This window comes from Oxyura jamaicensis, chromosome 3 (assembly GCF_011077185.1).
Source record: "Oxyura jamaicensis isolate SHBP4307 breed ruddy duck chromosome 3, BPBGC_Ojam_1.0, whole genome shotgun sequence".
NCBI classification, from domain to species: domain Eukaryota; kingdom Metazoa; phylum Chordata; class Aves; order Anseriformes; family Anatidae; genus Oxyura; species Oxyura jamaicensis.
The window spans coordinates 14,521,876-14,537,793 of record NC_048895.1 but is presented as its reverse complement, the minus strand read 5'-3'; the positions used below and the strand labels follow the sequence as shown (position 1 = coordinate 14,537,793).

The window sequence follows — 15,918 nt, the reverse complement described above, 5'->3', positions numbered from 1 at the left end:
TTTATCTCCCTCCTGTAAAATATAACCTACTCAGTAGCTGTATTTTCTCTCCCCCACTTTTCCTGCTGAAGCTGCTCACCCGCACTGCAACGATGATCTGTGGGACCGTGTGTCTGTAGGTAACCACTGCCAGCTATCCACCACCCCCTAGGAGGCGGAGGCCGTACAGTATCAGTCAGGTACAGAACCACATCTCGAGTTTCCTCCCCAGGTATGGGGCGTACCACACCGAGCTCATTCAGTTGCACTCAACAGCACGTGGACGTGCTTCTACGCCTGTGCAGGGGCTGAATTAGGGCTGGGCTGCTGTTCAGCTAGGGGCAGGGACATAGGCCAGTTTAGCCAGTGTAGAAGCCTGGTAGGTAGAAATGCTCGTGTCTGAAGCTCCAGATGCAGATGCTGTCACCCTTCACCCAGCTGGCACTCATCCTGATCAGCTAACAGGGACCATAGATGCTCCTCATGCGATGCTACCCCAAAGTCTGCTCCAGATGAGCCCCTCCTGCAGAATAAGTGCTGTCAAAGACAGTGAGAAGAGCAACAGTGTCTTTCCAAGGAATCCACCTCTTCTCAGTAAAAAGCCAAGCTCTGGTGACAGAAGCAAACCAGCATCTCGATCACTTCTCATGCAGCACGTCGGGGCTATGTTCCATCCGTGTCTGTTTCAAGAGGAACTGCAGGACATCGTCTGAGAGTCCAGGTGTTCTCTTTGTATCCTCCAACACGACTTCTCCCTCAGCTGGCTTTGAAAAACAAGCTGTAGTGGGATAGTTTGGAAAGATCTTACATCCATCTCTGCTCAAGACCACCTGGGCCATTTGCAGGCACCGCAGTGCGTATTTGGTCCCACCCCGGTTTGCTAGCTCTGAAACCTTCTGTGAAAGACATCGTGACGCAGCCTCACAGGTGGGATCAGCTCTGCCTGGCCCGTTTTTGCCATATGTTTCGTAGAAGCCATCAAGAGATTTCCTGATGCTTGTGTCTTCTGTGTTTTCACATCCATACATACTTGAGAGAGAAGCATCGTTCGGTTCAGCGTGCTCACACAGCCCTGCTTCTGGATAACATCTCACATTTTCTTTCTCGGGGCTTCCAGCAGAAAAGCTCGCAGGAACTGCAGAGGGTGGATTGCTTTCTCCTGCAAGCACAAGATCAATGAAACTCATTAGTCACCAGGTCATCCCTGTAGCAAAATCTTTTTTTGCCCCCCCTCACTGCAGTCTGGCAAACAAGCTCCGTGCAGGAGCGAGCTAAGCGCTGCTTCAAACGCGCTGTTCTGCCAGAGGGGCTTGCAGCACAGATTCATAAAGATCAATCTTGCATTTGGGGATCTCACAGGTGTCCCAGTTTTGTCCCTCCGCAGTGACTGAATCTACTCCGTGGTACACGCCTCCAGGCTCCTTTCACTCATACTTCTAAAGAGGTGGAAATTGCTATCTGCTGCTGCTGGAGACAACAGCCGACCTACACGAAAGCCCAGTCTGCAGATAGAACAGTTCTGCCTGCTTCTTTTTTCTTTCACCACCAGGTCCAATCCTTCCCTTTTCGCAGTCCTTATTTTATCACTACAGCACGACGTGCAGGCTTCTCCTAAAGTTTTCAGCCAGACCTAAAGCCTCCGAGTCCACATCGTTATTGCGAGCGCACGGGGTTTGGGAAGGGGGCCTGCAAAAGGCGACCTCGTGCTTCCCCATGGAGCCCCACTTTCACCGCCCCGCTGCACTACACCACTCTGCCCATGTCCTGCAGGGATTCCTACAGATAATCTTTATCTAAGAGCCAAGGACTTGCTCAGCCCTTCTCCTCCTTTGCTCTGATTCTGTTTTGCTCCAGCGCAACGAAGGGGGATGTGTACCCACGCCCAATTAACACACCAGCAGCACCAAGACATTTGGCAAAGGCATGACCAGGGTGATCAGCAGGCCACGTACACCTTCTTGTAGAAAAGGAAGGTACATAAAGGGACCTGGAATTGGGCTCTGGTACCCAGGGAGCCCCTCTGACTGCAATCTCATGCCCGAGCCCGCCTGGCCAGCCTGTCTGCCAAGCACCTGAGTCACCGGCAGGAAAATCTTCCAGGGCTCAGCCAGAGGTTGCGGAGCCGTCATCTGTAAGTTGCATAAGCAGGACGCAGGGGGTCAGCAGACAGCTCAGTCTCTCCTAATTCTGTAAAATACGAGGCAGAGTGCAGCCCTGCAGCTCAGGAAGAGACCAGGTTAGGTTCAAAGGAAATCTCGGTACTGTAGCAGAAAGCAGCTCCTCACCTCCTGGTACACAGAGAGCTCTTCTCCCTGCCTGAGTGGTCAGAGGGGCATTATAATTAAATTAAGATGGCTGTGCAGCCCTATCATACGTTGCCTCTCTCTTCCTCCCCCCACTTTCTTCTACCTTTGATCTTTCCTCTCAATTTCACTTGGTCTGATTCTGCAATTTTAAGAACATCTCCTCTCGCGCTGTGTCATTTCCAGCGCTCAGTGGCCTTCTTTTAACATCGCCATGTGCCATCAGAGCAGCAAATCAGACCTCATCAAAGCCAACAGGCCCATTTTGCCTCCATCCCTCAGCCCCGGTGCCTGCGTTAGGTTAGGACCGAAGCCTCCTGCATCTCTGATAACCCAATCAAGCGTCACTTGTGCTCAGCCTCCGGTGGCAACTGCAGCCCCCTGCGCGGGGCTGTCTTCTTGCTACCAACACTCAGCTCGCTGGCCTAGCTGGTAAAAGAGCAGCAGCTGCCTCCAGCGACATCTCAGCCCTGCATGATCTGGGGAAAGCAAAATCCCGGTGGCTTCACAGTATCAGGGGAGACCCTTGTTGTGCTGCTGTGCCTCCCTCTGCAATTACAAGGCAGCAGAGCGATGGATAGCTGCCAGCCTCTGCTGAAGCACGGGCCGTACAACCACCAAAGGGATCAGTAAATATCTCAGGGGTGTACTCTGTGTTTTGATTAGCGAGAAGGCACTCATTTATATTATGACGTGAGTTTTCTTTCATTTACTGATTTAAGTTTACATAGGTCTATTTTTCCCACCAAAGCCTTCTTAAAGCAAGATGTGAAGACCTCGAAGCAGAGTTCCCAGAACCAATCTAACTCCCGTGAAGCTGCACCTTTCCCGAGCCTCCCTTCTAAGATCCTGGCACCTTCCCAAACTATGTGCCCAGACTGATCTTCACAAAGATGTCCCGCCCTTTCTGTCCCTAAAAGAGACTGGTCAAGGACGAGGTCCTTCTTTGTCGTGCCCTAAACTGCTGATACTGCTGTTCTAACGCACGGATGTCCTGAATGATTTATAAACCCCAGGGCACAATCCCAATAGCTGGATGCCTGCAGGGTCCAAAAAGAGCTTCTCACCTGGGACACGCATACGGCACAGGAGCACGCCATGCTGCCCTTTCTTGAGGGTACCTGCAACCCTCCAGAAAGCCAGGATTCCCCGATAACGCACAGCAGCGTTGCTTCAAAGCTTGGACCTTCCTGGCCAGCGCTCGGCAGGAAGAATGTCCTTTCACAGACCGCTTATCCCTCCATGGCAAACTTAATAGCACAGCTGTCATGCACCTTTGTGTTGGCTTGACCCAACGCGTGTCGAAGTTAATGGACTTTCGTTACCAGACAACCTGGCCCCAAGGATTTTAGCATTTTTACTCATTTACATTACCAAGCAGGTATTAAAAAAATGAAAAAAATGAAAACAAGTAATTACTCATGTCTTGATTTCACTCTCACATGATGGATAATCATCACTCAGACCATATATTAGTTCGTTTGTGCCCCCACTCCGAGCTAATTGAAGACCAGCATTTGCAGCTTATTCGCGCAAGACCTGGGGGCCAATAAAAGGATATTCTTTGTGTTTGTGAAGCTGCTGATGAAAATTTAAAGTCTCCATCTGGTACACGCACATAACCCTGCCGCCTGAAGCACACAACCAAGTCCTGGTTTGGACTTGGGCCACTTCCACTGATGCAACAGCTCCGCAGTATCATTACTTGCACGCCTATGAAGGCGGCTCATGCAGCGGTTCGACTCCATGTAACAACGTTCAGGCACATGTAGTCAGAGGATAAAATTAGAAATCCCTTAAACAGCAGAGCTCCTCCGCTAATGGCTTCCTGGGGAGAGAACTCACCCCGTTCCAGCGGGCAGCGATCCCTGCAGCTGCTCGCGGTTCATCAGGGCTGGTGTTGCCATAGTCTCTGTCACTGCCCCTTGCAGGGGCTTAGCTGGATGCCAGCAGCTGCTTATTCACCAGGTACGTCTGCAGCCGGATTTGTCCAAGCCTCTCCCACGCTGTCTGACCGCCTCCTGGGGACCCCGCGTGTGTGGGTTCCCGTGCCCCGTGCACAAAGGCCCGTCCCATTATGGGGTCTGGAAGATTTATTCTGTAGATGTGAGTACGAGAGCTAAACCAGAGTGTGTGTCATCAGCACGGTTATGAAAAGGGCAATTATATCACTTGTTTCAGGGTCGGAATCGTTTGTTCCAGAGCTTTGGAATGACTCATCCCTGGCACAGCTGCATGCAAGATGTAGCTCAAGCCCAGCAAAGCCCGTTATCGACCCACCAAAGTGAACCCCAAGCCCATACCGACCCCAGAACTGCCCTGGTGCTCTCTGGGGTTATATGTTACCAGAGCAGCCCTGTCCAACAAAAGCAGCAAGCCTCGTCTCTAAATGCAGAGGACTGCTGTGCTGCTGGGGCTGAGGTGTGGTTTGTTTTTCTCCAGAAGTTCAACAGCCCTTGACCCCATTCAGCAATGGGATCAGCCACATACTGTGGCTAAGCTGGAACAAGGGCTGAATGTCTCTGCAGGGCCTCTGCTGTGCCACCCTGAATAAGTACCAAGAAAACTAGGGGACTGGGAGGCACGAATCATTTATTCGGCAGAACCAAATTAACGACACAAATCACCCGTGTGTTCACAGTGGTGACAGGGGTTCAACCAGACGGTGGTGAGATGACGCCAGAGCACATCCCTGTGTTGTAAAGTCTGTGACAGGATTGTAAATTAGAGTTACGGATCATTTAGGTGTTCAGCTATGAGATGGTACGCTGAGAAAACACGTCTGGTTCCCTCTAGAGCCACCCTGTCTGCTCTGAAGGCCAGAAGAGATTATCGACATCAGGTCATTTGAAGAAACGTCCTTGAACAACAATTACTGCAGAAGGGAGCAACGCAACAATGGAAAGGAAAAACCCAGGAGAGGAGATGGTTAGAGGAGAGACAAACTCTTTCCTTGGGTGGTGCTGACCCAGAAGTCACCAATACTTGGCTGAGTCTCCTTGGGAGCAGACAGGGCTGAGCATCCTCCCTCCCGGCTCATCGCCGTGGCAAGTTAATTGATGTTCCCAAAGAGGGAGACAGAAGACTTCCCAGCCCTCCTGTGGCAGTCCCCAAATCAGCCATTTCAGCCCTGGATGCCCCACTTGCCCTGGTCGTTGTCACTTTTGCATGCTCCTTCGACACATGTGAATCTTCTCCCCACAGAGACCTGCTACAGCTCCAACTGACGCATTCCCTGCGTCCACGGGCAGGGATGAGTCACACGAGAGGGACAGGAGCTGCCAGTTGTTTTGGTTGATTGTATCCATTAAAAAACAACAACAACAAAAAAGCCATTCCACCCTGCTCTGGGAAGAAAGAAGAAATTCTGGGGAGGATTCAGCAGGAGCTCGTTATTCCCCCGTCTCACACAACACCTTGGCTTGCCGGGAATCACATGCCAGAGTGCTCATGCACTGCGAAGCCAGACATTTTGGGATCACAGCCTATTGCCCTTACCTGCATCAACAAAAACTCCATCGGTTACAAGAGTTAAAAACCCGTATGTGAGCTGATTGCATCCCTCTAAGTTTTCTATGTACGGTACTGAAGAATGATGGTGGGGTTTACAGTTTCTCTGCACACGTCCCTGCCTTGCAGAAAACAGCTGTTTTCTACTTGCTTCCTTGTTTGGGAGACCTTCCAGCGCTTAAAGCAAAGGCGAAATGGAATTTTCAATGACATTATAATTCACAAAGGCTGCTTTAAGCAGAGAAAATTTGCTCCTTGTGGGTATTTAAGTTGTGAACTGAAAGTGAAAACAAGAACATAATAGGCCCTGCTACTTGGCTGTCTCCCCGATGACACAAACCAGCCTTCTCACGCCACAACAGGCAGTAGGCTATAGCTCACAAGACAATTACCTTTGAGACTCTGCTTTACCCAAGCAGCGATTTCGCTCATCCACCAGCCCAGGGGAGAGGCACACAGTGCTGTGTCTGAGTGCTGAGGAGCTGGCCAGGAGCCTCACAAACGCTGGTTGCTCTGCTGGCAGACCTGGTGGGAGGGTAGGCAATGGGCAGCAAGAAGGGAAAACAAAGGCTGGAGGAATTTGGGTATGGAGTAAAAGGCAAAGGCAGCGAAGGAGGAATGGCATGGGATACAGCCCGGTACTGAGTCAGGCTCCCTGCCTTTTTCTTCTACCTGCTTGTGGCGTTACAAGTTGGAGGGGCTTGAATTCGTGTGGGGTAAGACGTAAGCAGCTATTCTGGGGAAGCATCAACCTTTCTGCCCAACTCCCCCAGGAATCTGAAATTCAAGAAAAACAAAAAGCCTGGCAAATAGTAAAGCGCTTTTGAAATGCAATAAGCAGACGTAGCTCATCCCCCTAGACACTCTTCCAAATGTCACACTTGGTATTAAGCTCTGCCCTGCTCCGAGAGCTCACGGTTGATGCCTGGTTGCGCTGTGCTTTGAAGGCAGCTGGTAAAACTCAGGTAAATGAAGTCTTCTGGATGATGTGCTAGTTAAACACGCTGGATTTAATAAACACAGAACTGGCCAGCTACAATATGAACTGCTGCAAATTAACAGCCCTGATTTTCTGAAGGCTAAGAGATGGGTACTGCTGTCATCTCACCTACCTGTTCCTAAGCAACCAAGCCCCGTGGTCCAGGGCCATGGGTGTAGGCAGAAGCCATGGCAGCACCATAAATACCTCCACGTACGGCTCTGCCCTGCTAAGAGCCTCGTGTGGGTTCGTCCTCAGCTAGGCCCCAGAGCAACAGGCATCGGATGCAGCTGCCTGCGAACAGGCTGCTCTAAGTACAAGAGCATACAGGAACACCTCTCTGTGCAATGACCACAGGTCTCTCTGAAGAAATGGGCAGCAACATCGCTGGGGTGTCTAAGCTTTTATTTTCACGTGGCAAGTTCCTGCCTCGGAGCTCATCACCATTCTAAAAATAGAAATAGCGAAGTTAAGAGCTTTCCATACAAGGTATTTGAAGTGGTTTAATTTACATGATTCTGTAGCTAGTAAAAAACAAAACAAAAAACCTGAAACATCCTACTTGTCTCAAAGTGCAATTAAGAACAGCTTCATAAGGTTAAGGATTCTACTCCCAACAGTCACCTTCTCTGGAACAGAAATAGTAAGAAGCACATTTCTGTAGCTGAAAACATTAACCATCAATTAAAGTTATTATCCAGCAGATGAGGGCATCGAGGGGCTTTATTTGAACTGCAGCTATCTGCTGCTTTCCCATTACGTACACAGTCCTGGGAAATGACAGCCAGGCTCACCTTGTCTACAGAACACTAACGGCACCGATTTCCAAGAAGAAACTCTGACAAGGCTTCTTAGGCTAATTCTTCTTAAGCTAATTGCTCAGTTTCCAATTAGGTGTTTGGAAAGCATGCTCGCAGGCAGACACAGCAGTGCTGTGCTAACCCGCCTCTCCTGAGCCACAGCAAAGCATCCCAACAGGCTTAGAGCCTTTGACAGAGAAGATGCAACAGGAGCATCCTCAACCCAAACCTCTGCCTGCTCTGGAGGTGAAGCAGCCTCTCCTGTGAGGTCCCTTCCCCACCAGGACCACACCGCTCTGCCCATGGGTAGGGCTTGCACCAGTTTGAGATGTAAGTTTGACTTCTTTCCTGCTAAGAGCAGGCAGAAAATTTTTATTAGAAATACACTTTCCTTTAAAAAAAAAATCACTAACTTGCAGTGTCATTCTTTTCTACCTAAAAGGCTGTAATTTAACCTCAGGCCATATTGTTCTTTAAGCTCATTCTGCTTCAGAATAAAAGTACAAACCTGGTGCTTGCAACCAGTGAGAAAAATTCCGCTTGTCTGATTTTCATTGCTTAAGATTTGAAAAGAATTTTATGAAGGAAAAGCGGGGTTTGAGCTTTATGGTTCCTGAAGGAGCTTTCTCACTTACTCACATCACACAGCTAAAGCGAATGGAGTTGTTTCCCTTCGTATTTTTTTTCTCCTGCCTCAAGATTATAAATTTGGGTCTCGTCTATTCTCTTTTTCCAGCCTGGGTTTGGTTACCAGCTAGCAAACTTCAGAATCAGAAGAAAGATTTGCTGTGCCCACCTCTTTGGCTGGGAGGTGAGCAAGTCCCTGGGGAACCTGAGTCATCCAAGGAGATCTCTCACAGAGACAAAAAAGGACTGATCAAAGACAACATCCTTCACAGTTACAAGGTAAAATATGAGGAAAATAATAAAGGAAAACAGTGCACTTACAGGTATTCTCTAGATGTTGCCGTGCAGAACTGATGAAGCTGAGAGATTAAATTAAAATAGAAGTTGAATATTTATCTGGATGACAATCTGTGATCAAAGGCGAGTCTAGCGAAAAAAATTCTGGCAGAATTATTAAATCCCATTCTTTGGGGCTTTAGCAAATCCTCTGCTAGAGGCAAGAATGGGGCCCAACGGGCAGCATACTGCATATTGCTGACTCCCACTTTGGAGGATGAGGATGAAATGAAGAGAGGAAAACTACCTCTTATCCTGAAACATTCAATAATGGCCACTGCCAATGTCAGGAAGCAACTCTAGAGTACAAGTCTTACTGAGTAACGCAGCATCACTGCAGTTCTAAGAATTAAAAACAAAACGCAAAGCAATATCCCTCCCTGATATATGAAATACTTCGTCTTTCATTCAGAGTCACACATTTTCAGCACTTGAGAGGAGCCAACAATGCTCAGCTGATGCCTTTGGCAAGAAGAGGAACAAGCAGACGGCTCTCACTGGTGATCAATAGCTCAAGTTTCAACATGACTGGAAAAAAAATTCTACCCTCTGCATCTCATTGCGAAGTGATATGCATGACAGTTTGCCTAGAAAAAAAATAAAAATAAAAAATACAACAATTTTATCTCTATTTTATCATAGAGATAAAATAGGAGAGGAAGAACCTATCACTATGGCATTTCTTCAGTGAGAAGGACAGAAGAGAAGACCACACTGTTATAAAAATTTGGCGGGTTAGCCTTATTTACAAACCGTGTGAACTTGGAAAAGGAGAAAGGGGTGGAAATTGTTCTGTGTACAGTGCCTTCCTCTGCCATTACGACACTCGAAAGCCCAGTTCGTTACAAGGTTAGCACCCACAAACACCCACACAACTGGCATTGCAGAGATTCACTCACACGCCTTTCAGCTCTGCTGCCAACCTGCTACACACCGCTCTGGACACAAGCGACTTGGGAATCCATTTGTTATCCAAAAAGGCAGTTTTTAGACCAAAACAATACTGCAGAGCAAGATATTTTCCATCATCCCTCTTGAAATGTGGTTAAAATTATACTATTTGTGCGTATTTTTGAGAGCAAGAGATGGATTATCACATAATACTACCGTTACCCGTCTTCATGGGAGGCCTGAGGCCTGGAGGCCCGAATCCTGACATGGAAATGATGCCCAGGTACCACAGGGCACCTGGGAAACAAAGAGTTTTAAGGAGCAGTGGAGGTTGCCAACTGAGTCAAATAAGGCAGATGAAGGTAAAGCCCAACTTCAATGCAACTTCAGTTCTTTACTCCCCCCCCCCCTTTTTTTAAGCTTCAGTTCAGCTTTCTACCAGCTTATTTAGGTTCAGATCCTAAATCCATGGTTTAATTGTCAGAAGTGCTGAGCACACAGATGCTCTCACCAACTTTAAAAGAAACCAGAGAGACCTGGGCTGTTTGAACACAGTCAAGCCATCTCAACATGAACACAGCTAACTACAGAAGCAGACCACTGTACAACAGGAAAGCAGACGGGTACCTTTTGGCTCTCCGATTTGGAAGTCCTTACCTTTCATCTTTGCCTAAGGCCAAAAGAGTTCATGTGGGCATAGCAAAAGAGGTGTTTATAGATGGACTTATTCTCTCTAGATGTACAAGAAATAGCCGAGCATGTGCGGCCTGCCTCTCCTCAGGTGAAAGTTTTTTTTCCCTCCTGTGGGGACTGATTTTCACTAACAACAACAGAGGAACATGGCACAGGTGTAGGTTTCCTGAAGTTACTTACAGTAAGATGAGTTTTAAGACCATGTTTCTTGCCTTTGTCACACTCCTGAAAATACACTGTAGGTCAGGCAAAGCCCTTCTTTTAAAAGCAAACGTAGAAAAAAAAAAAAGCACAAAGAAATAATCTTAAAAAGCAGGCAAACAGCATACACAAAGTTCAAGGAATCTACTGAAATTCTGGTGAAGGTTTAAATGTAGAGTGAGGCATTTTCCCAGTCTCCCCACAGGCCTGAGGTAGTTGTGTGCATGGAGAAGGCTGTGCAGAGACGAAGCTGGCCCCTGAGCACCTTGGCACTGAAAGAGCAGAGCTACAGCTCTGTCCTCTTCCCAGCCCGGCTGTCTGGGATGTAGAATCACACAGCTCGGGGCTGGTTTTTCTTCCCTTGCCAGAGAAAGTTTGTGCATCACATATTGATCAAAATTATTTTTTTTTAAAAAAAGACTACTCAAAAACAAGAACAGAAATTTTTTTCAGTATGGAAGCACGATAACCATCTCCATCTATGAGCTTTCCACAGGCTAATAAATGAAACATCCTCATATCGAAGAAAGCAGAGAATCAGATATATCCAACAGTCATCAAGGAAATTTTCAAGAGACAGAAAATGCAATTTCAGAGTACAATGAAAAGCAAGCAAGATATACAAGTTTAATAAGTTAGAGGTATTTGTTCATTGCTAGTCTGGGGCATTTTGGCTTGCCAGTTTAAAAGTACACTGAATAAACATCGCAGCCATCTAGTTCTCCCGCAATATTACATGAAAGCAAGCAATGAGCAAAGAGATTATTGGCCCAGAGTGATGGGCACATTTACAGACCATTCACAAATGCTGGAGGCTTAAGAACCACAAGGGCTTCTTCTTAATTATCTGCATGGCACTTGGGGAATCACTGAAAATCTCTTCCATCAGAAGCAGCTCGATAGAAAATTAGGTTTTGAACAGAAGCGTTTTGCCATTTAATCAGTCAGCTTTCTGCAAGAATTGCTGTGCTGCTACAAAGCTGAGCACCTGAAACCCAAAATTGGAAGCAGTTATCATGTAAGAAGTGCATCAGGAGCGAATCTTCGGGCCCTTAAAGAGCTGAGCTCACCTGTCAGACCTCAGCTCTCAGGCAGTGTCATAGCTGTGGACATCCATAAGGCTCTGAACAGGCTGAAAAAACACAGGGACAGTGCACAAGGGAGAAAGTCTTTAAAAAAGAGTATAACTTTACGAAGGAGGAAAGGGAGAGAAGTCACTTTGCAAACAACTACAGCAGTCGACTCGGCTGTTTTCCCCCTTGTCCTCCCAGCCAGCCATGAGGAAGGCTTGGCATTTCCCTGCTCTAACTCAGCTTTGCCCTCTAAGACCGAACAGTACAAGCTTTCCATCGCTTCAGGTATGTTTGCATCCCTTTAGCTGGCTCCGCAGCCTATCAGACCTGCTTTTTAAGTAAATCCCTTAGCCGCGAGCACTCAAACCTCTCAGTTCTGCCCCAAACCAAATATTTCACCTCAGTTACTCACGGACACAATTCTGTGTAAACTACGAAGGTCAGCAAGAGCCCAGGTCTTGTTTAAAAGGCAAACCAAGGGGAAACCCACATTTCCCACACCACAGCGAGCACCGAGGCAAGAGCCTGATGCTGCGTGTTACCACTCGCTTGGACAGCTCCTCAGTAACACCTTCAGCTACTGACGAACTGTGGTTACTGATAGTTACTGCAACCACACGCTGATTTTTTTTCCCCACCACCCTTATGACAGATGTTCAAGCGACACAAAGGGTGTCCAGGCGCTTTAACATCTTGCATTACTGCAAACTGTTTAAAAATACTGACACAAAACTAATTCCTGCAAATCGATGCAAATAAAAGGACAGATAACCCAGTGCAAGGTAGGACAATTCCATTTCTCCTTTAATAAAGATAACATTTTTCACCCACCTCGGACCACGAGCTTGCTTAGCTGAAAATAGCTGCTTTATTCAAAATAATCATACAGGTAACAAGGAAGGGAAAAAAAATACAACCCCTTATAAAGGGAGAATTAGGGCTTATAGATCCGGGCAGTTTTTATGGAAGTTAATGAGTTGTGCAACATGGGGTTTTCATAATCCAGCTGATATTTTAAGTTGTAAATATTCGCAGCACTTACAAACAGTAAAGAACAGCACTCCAACTATTTCCCAAGTGATGTGAAAACACCTGTATGACTTTCAGAGTAGTGACATGAATTATGACCGTGTTTGCTTAGAATTTCTTCCCCGAACACGGGCTAAAAGGACTGCAGAAACAGACAACCAGATAAAGGGAAACACCAGGGAGTTCAGAATGTGTGGTGTATCGATCAGAATCTCAAAATTGCCTGTCTTGTCATATCAAATGTGAAACAAACCAACATTACCGGGGCATTCAGTAATTCCTGCCGCTCTTCTGTCATCTAAACGAGGAGTTGGGTCTCCACATGCAACAATTCCTCCCTCCAAAAGTGCATCAGAGGGGAGAAAAGATTAAAAAAAAAAATAGAATTGATGAAAATAAACATGAGTAAAGCTGAACAAACAGGCAATCACCACATAAAAGCAGCTCTCTAGAGTGTTTTTGAGTCCAGGCAACCAGGGCCTGCAGTGCAGGTGTTAAATGCATAAAGATGATGTTCCTAAAGACAACACACAGACTAAGAACAACCCTGAGATCTGGGCATGCAACCAGCTTGATGCACCAGGAATCGCGAAACAGATCGTCCTTGGACAAGCGATGGAGATGGGATTAGAAAGAACAAATTCCTTCGGCATGATGGTCTTGCTCAAAGTTCTTTTCCTTTTTATTTTCCTCCCTACGATCTCAATCAGTGAAGGTACCTCAGGTACCTTGGTTTTGGACTTGCATTTTCAAGAGCCAGGGAAGGTCAGCATGACTGTGAATATTGCTCTACTTACTGAGAATTTCAGCAGTTCCACACTGTTGGCCCATACAAAAATTAATCCCTAAAGAAAGCCTGTTTTGGAACTAGCCTACGCTGAAACGGAAGGGGAAGATTTAACTAAACCCCACTGGGATGGCATTTAGTTACTTTCAGTTCTCTGGGAGCTAGTTCTTGTCGGTCCTGGCAAATATTGATGCAAACAGTACAACAGATTAATGCAGTACTTCACCTAAAAGGCAAATATTTAAAGTAATGAATGCCTCAGTAATGGGACATTTCTATCTAATGATAAAATTGAGTATGTATGATACAAATCAGATCCTTAACAGGGAAGGTAGATTCATTTTTTCAAAATATTTATTTTTTTTAATCTAGGCTGGAATTGCTTTCTGACAGTTGTGTTCTAATGTAAGCTAAGGGGTCGTGGTTCTTACCTGAGATTTGTTGGTGGGGTGGGATTCGGCAGTCCAGATAGAAACTGAAAGAAAATCACTGATCTGTATATGGTCAGATGAATTTTTACTGCCAACATTTATGATCAGCTTAAGAATCTTGTTTGAAATGCCCCAAAGAAAGCATAATTCAAACAGATTGGGTTCTGTAATTGTAGTAAATACATCTGTTTTATTTATAAATAAAGGGAATTCTGAAACAAAAGATTTCAGTGAACATTTTCAACTCAAGTTTTGAAATTGGTCTTCAAAGGCTACCTAGCGTTTGTTTTAGAGCAAGTGTGGACAACTTGAGGAGACTAAGGATGTAAGTAACAAATTTGCACCCCACTACCTTGACAACCTGCTTCCTTAAACTCATTTTCTCAGTGGAGTGATTTTCTCATAAGCCATCCCCATAGCCTTGGTGCCCCCATGCAGGAGGGCCCTACCATGGTGTGTATGGACATCTGCACCCCTTAAAGAAGGCGTAGCTACAAGGATGAAGCATGCCAGAAGATGCTCATATCCAAAAATGACTTGGATGTGGACATTATTAATGTACAAGCAAGGTGAGCAGGTGCACTTCCCATTAAAAGAATTAAATAAGGAACAACTGTCAGAAAATAAAATGGATTTCTACAGGGTCCTCGGCTCCAAAGTTTTAAAACCTGTAAGACCACAGCACTAGAACCCTTTTCCTCCCCTCTACAAACAAACCTACTTTCCACTCGCACATGGTCCCAGTTCCTCTTGCTCACATTCACTGCTGGAGGTTAATTGTGGCTTTTAAGACCCCAGCAGATACATCTAAAGCTTCCTGTAGCTGGAACAACATTTAACGTGTTGAAGGCATGGCAAAGGCTGGAGTCCTTGAGTGAGCAATTGAATCAGGATATGATGAAGGTCACTGAGAATTAAAGTAAAACAAGTACCTGTCTGTCTGCACAAAGGCTCTGTTGTGCCCTTAGTGCCCCCCCGTCGCAGAAACTGATGCTTATTCTTTGCAATAAAAAAAGAAGTCAGCCTGCTGTTGCACAGACCTGAAAGAATTCAGAGATTAAGGAACTCAGAAGTGGAGATAAATAATGGTACGTTTCAGTGACTGCAGCACTTGTGACCAAATGCCAACCTGGAAGCCCAAACAGAGCACAGAAAGCTAACAGAGTGCAGCTGTCCTGACCAAGGCGCACACGGTTAGCCACGGGGTGTGATCCTGTTCCTTTTTTAAACACAACTGCAACATCGCAGCCACGCACTATCGAATGAGTTTTACAGGTCGGTCTTGGTGCTTTGTTTTGTTTGTTTCTCAAACGTTCAGTCCAGAAGGCTTCTCCTCCTGCCAAACCTCAGGGAAAAAGAGGCACGGGAAGAGTTGTTTAAATCTGCTCCTGATCTGCAGAACCGAGCCGCCTGGGCTCAGAGCGAAGACAGCGAAGGAGAGGCCCGCTCTGGAGGAGCCCAGCTTGCACGAAGCAGGGAGAAAGTCAGGATGTTTGCTACCTTGCAGAAACGATCTCAAAGCCTCGCTCCCGGGGGCAGAGTTCACGCTATTGAAGGAAACCACAGAGCGATGCGGAGCCCTACCGATGGGCTTGGCAAAACACGCTGGGGAGTCAGAAGGGTGTTGAAAGGAGGGGAATAGCCAAACCACACGAAAACACAAGGGAAGTTAAATATCACTTAATTCTTCTCCCAAACAAAAAGCCTTGCCCAGGTCAACGCACTTCAGTCCCCAGCAGGGTCTGAACACCGTCTGCCCCACCACATCACCCTGACCCCACCTTTTGCCTCCCCAGAGGTCAGACTCCCAGCTCCGATCTTCAGAGATGGCAGACAAGGTGGTAGCAGCATTTATCCTCCCACTACGGGACTTTCCGTCCTGTCCCAGAACGTGTATTTCAATAAAATCGGAAACGCATGCAAAGAACAGCAGTTCTTGTGTTTCGACAGGAGCCCCGAGCTTTTTAAACGTAATTTACATGAACGGAGACAAAAGGATTTTGTACTCTTTAGCAAAAAAAACAGCCCAAGGAAAAAAAGGTGATTGACAGGAAATTACATCCTGGCTACAGGTAAATTATATTACAGCCAGCTAGCTGTCCAACAGGAACACTTTGGGCCGTGATACACATCAAAATAAATTTAATTACCCTTTACAGTCAGAGAACCTGTAAGTTTACCTAAAAAAATAGGAGTTGAGCTTTTAATTGTTTTTTCGCTGCAGACACAAACAAAAGACGCTGATTAACTTACTGGGCTCACGAGGTAATTATTTTGCA

At 46.5% G+C, this 15,918-nt stretch overlaps 1 protein-coding gene across 1 annotated transcript in view; it reads right to left on the bottom strand.

The window, feature by feature from the left end:
• Window positions 1-237: 237 nt before the first annotated feature.
• Window positions 238-15,918, bottom strand: part of SHLD1 (shieldin complex subunit 1) — a 64,988-nt gene continuing 49,307 nt past the window's right edge. Inside the window, exons 7-8 of the mRNA XM_035321681.1 lie at window positions 571-1,138; window positions 238-411 (exon numbers count right to left, since the gene is read on the bottom strand). Of these exons, the coding sequence (XP_035177572.1) occupies window positions 618-1,138 (521 nt within the window). The 3' untranslated portion in view covers window positions 238-411; window positions 571-617. The remainder of the gene's footprint in view (window positions 412-570; window positions 1,139-15,918) is intronic.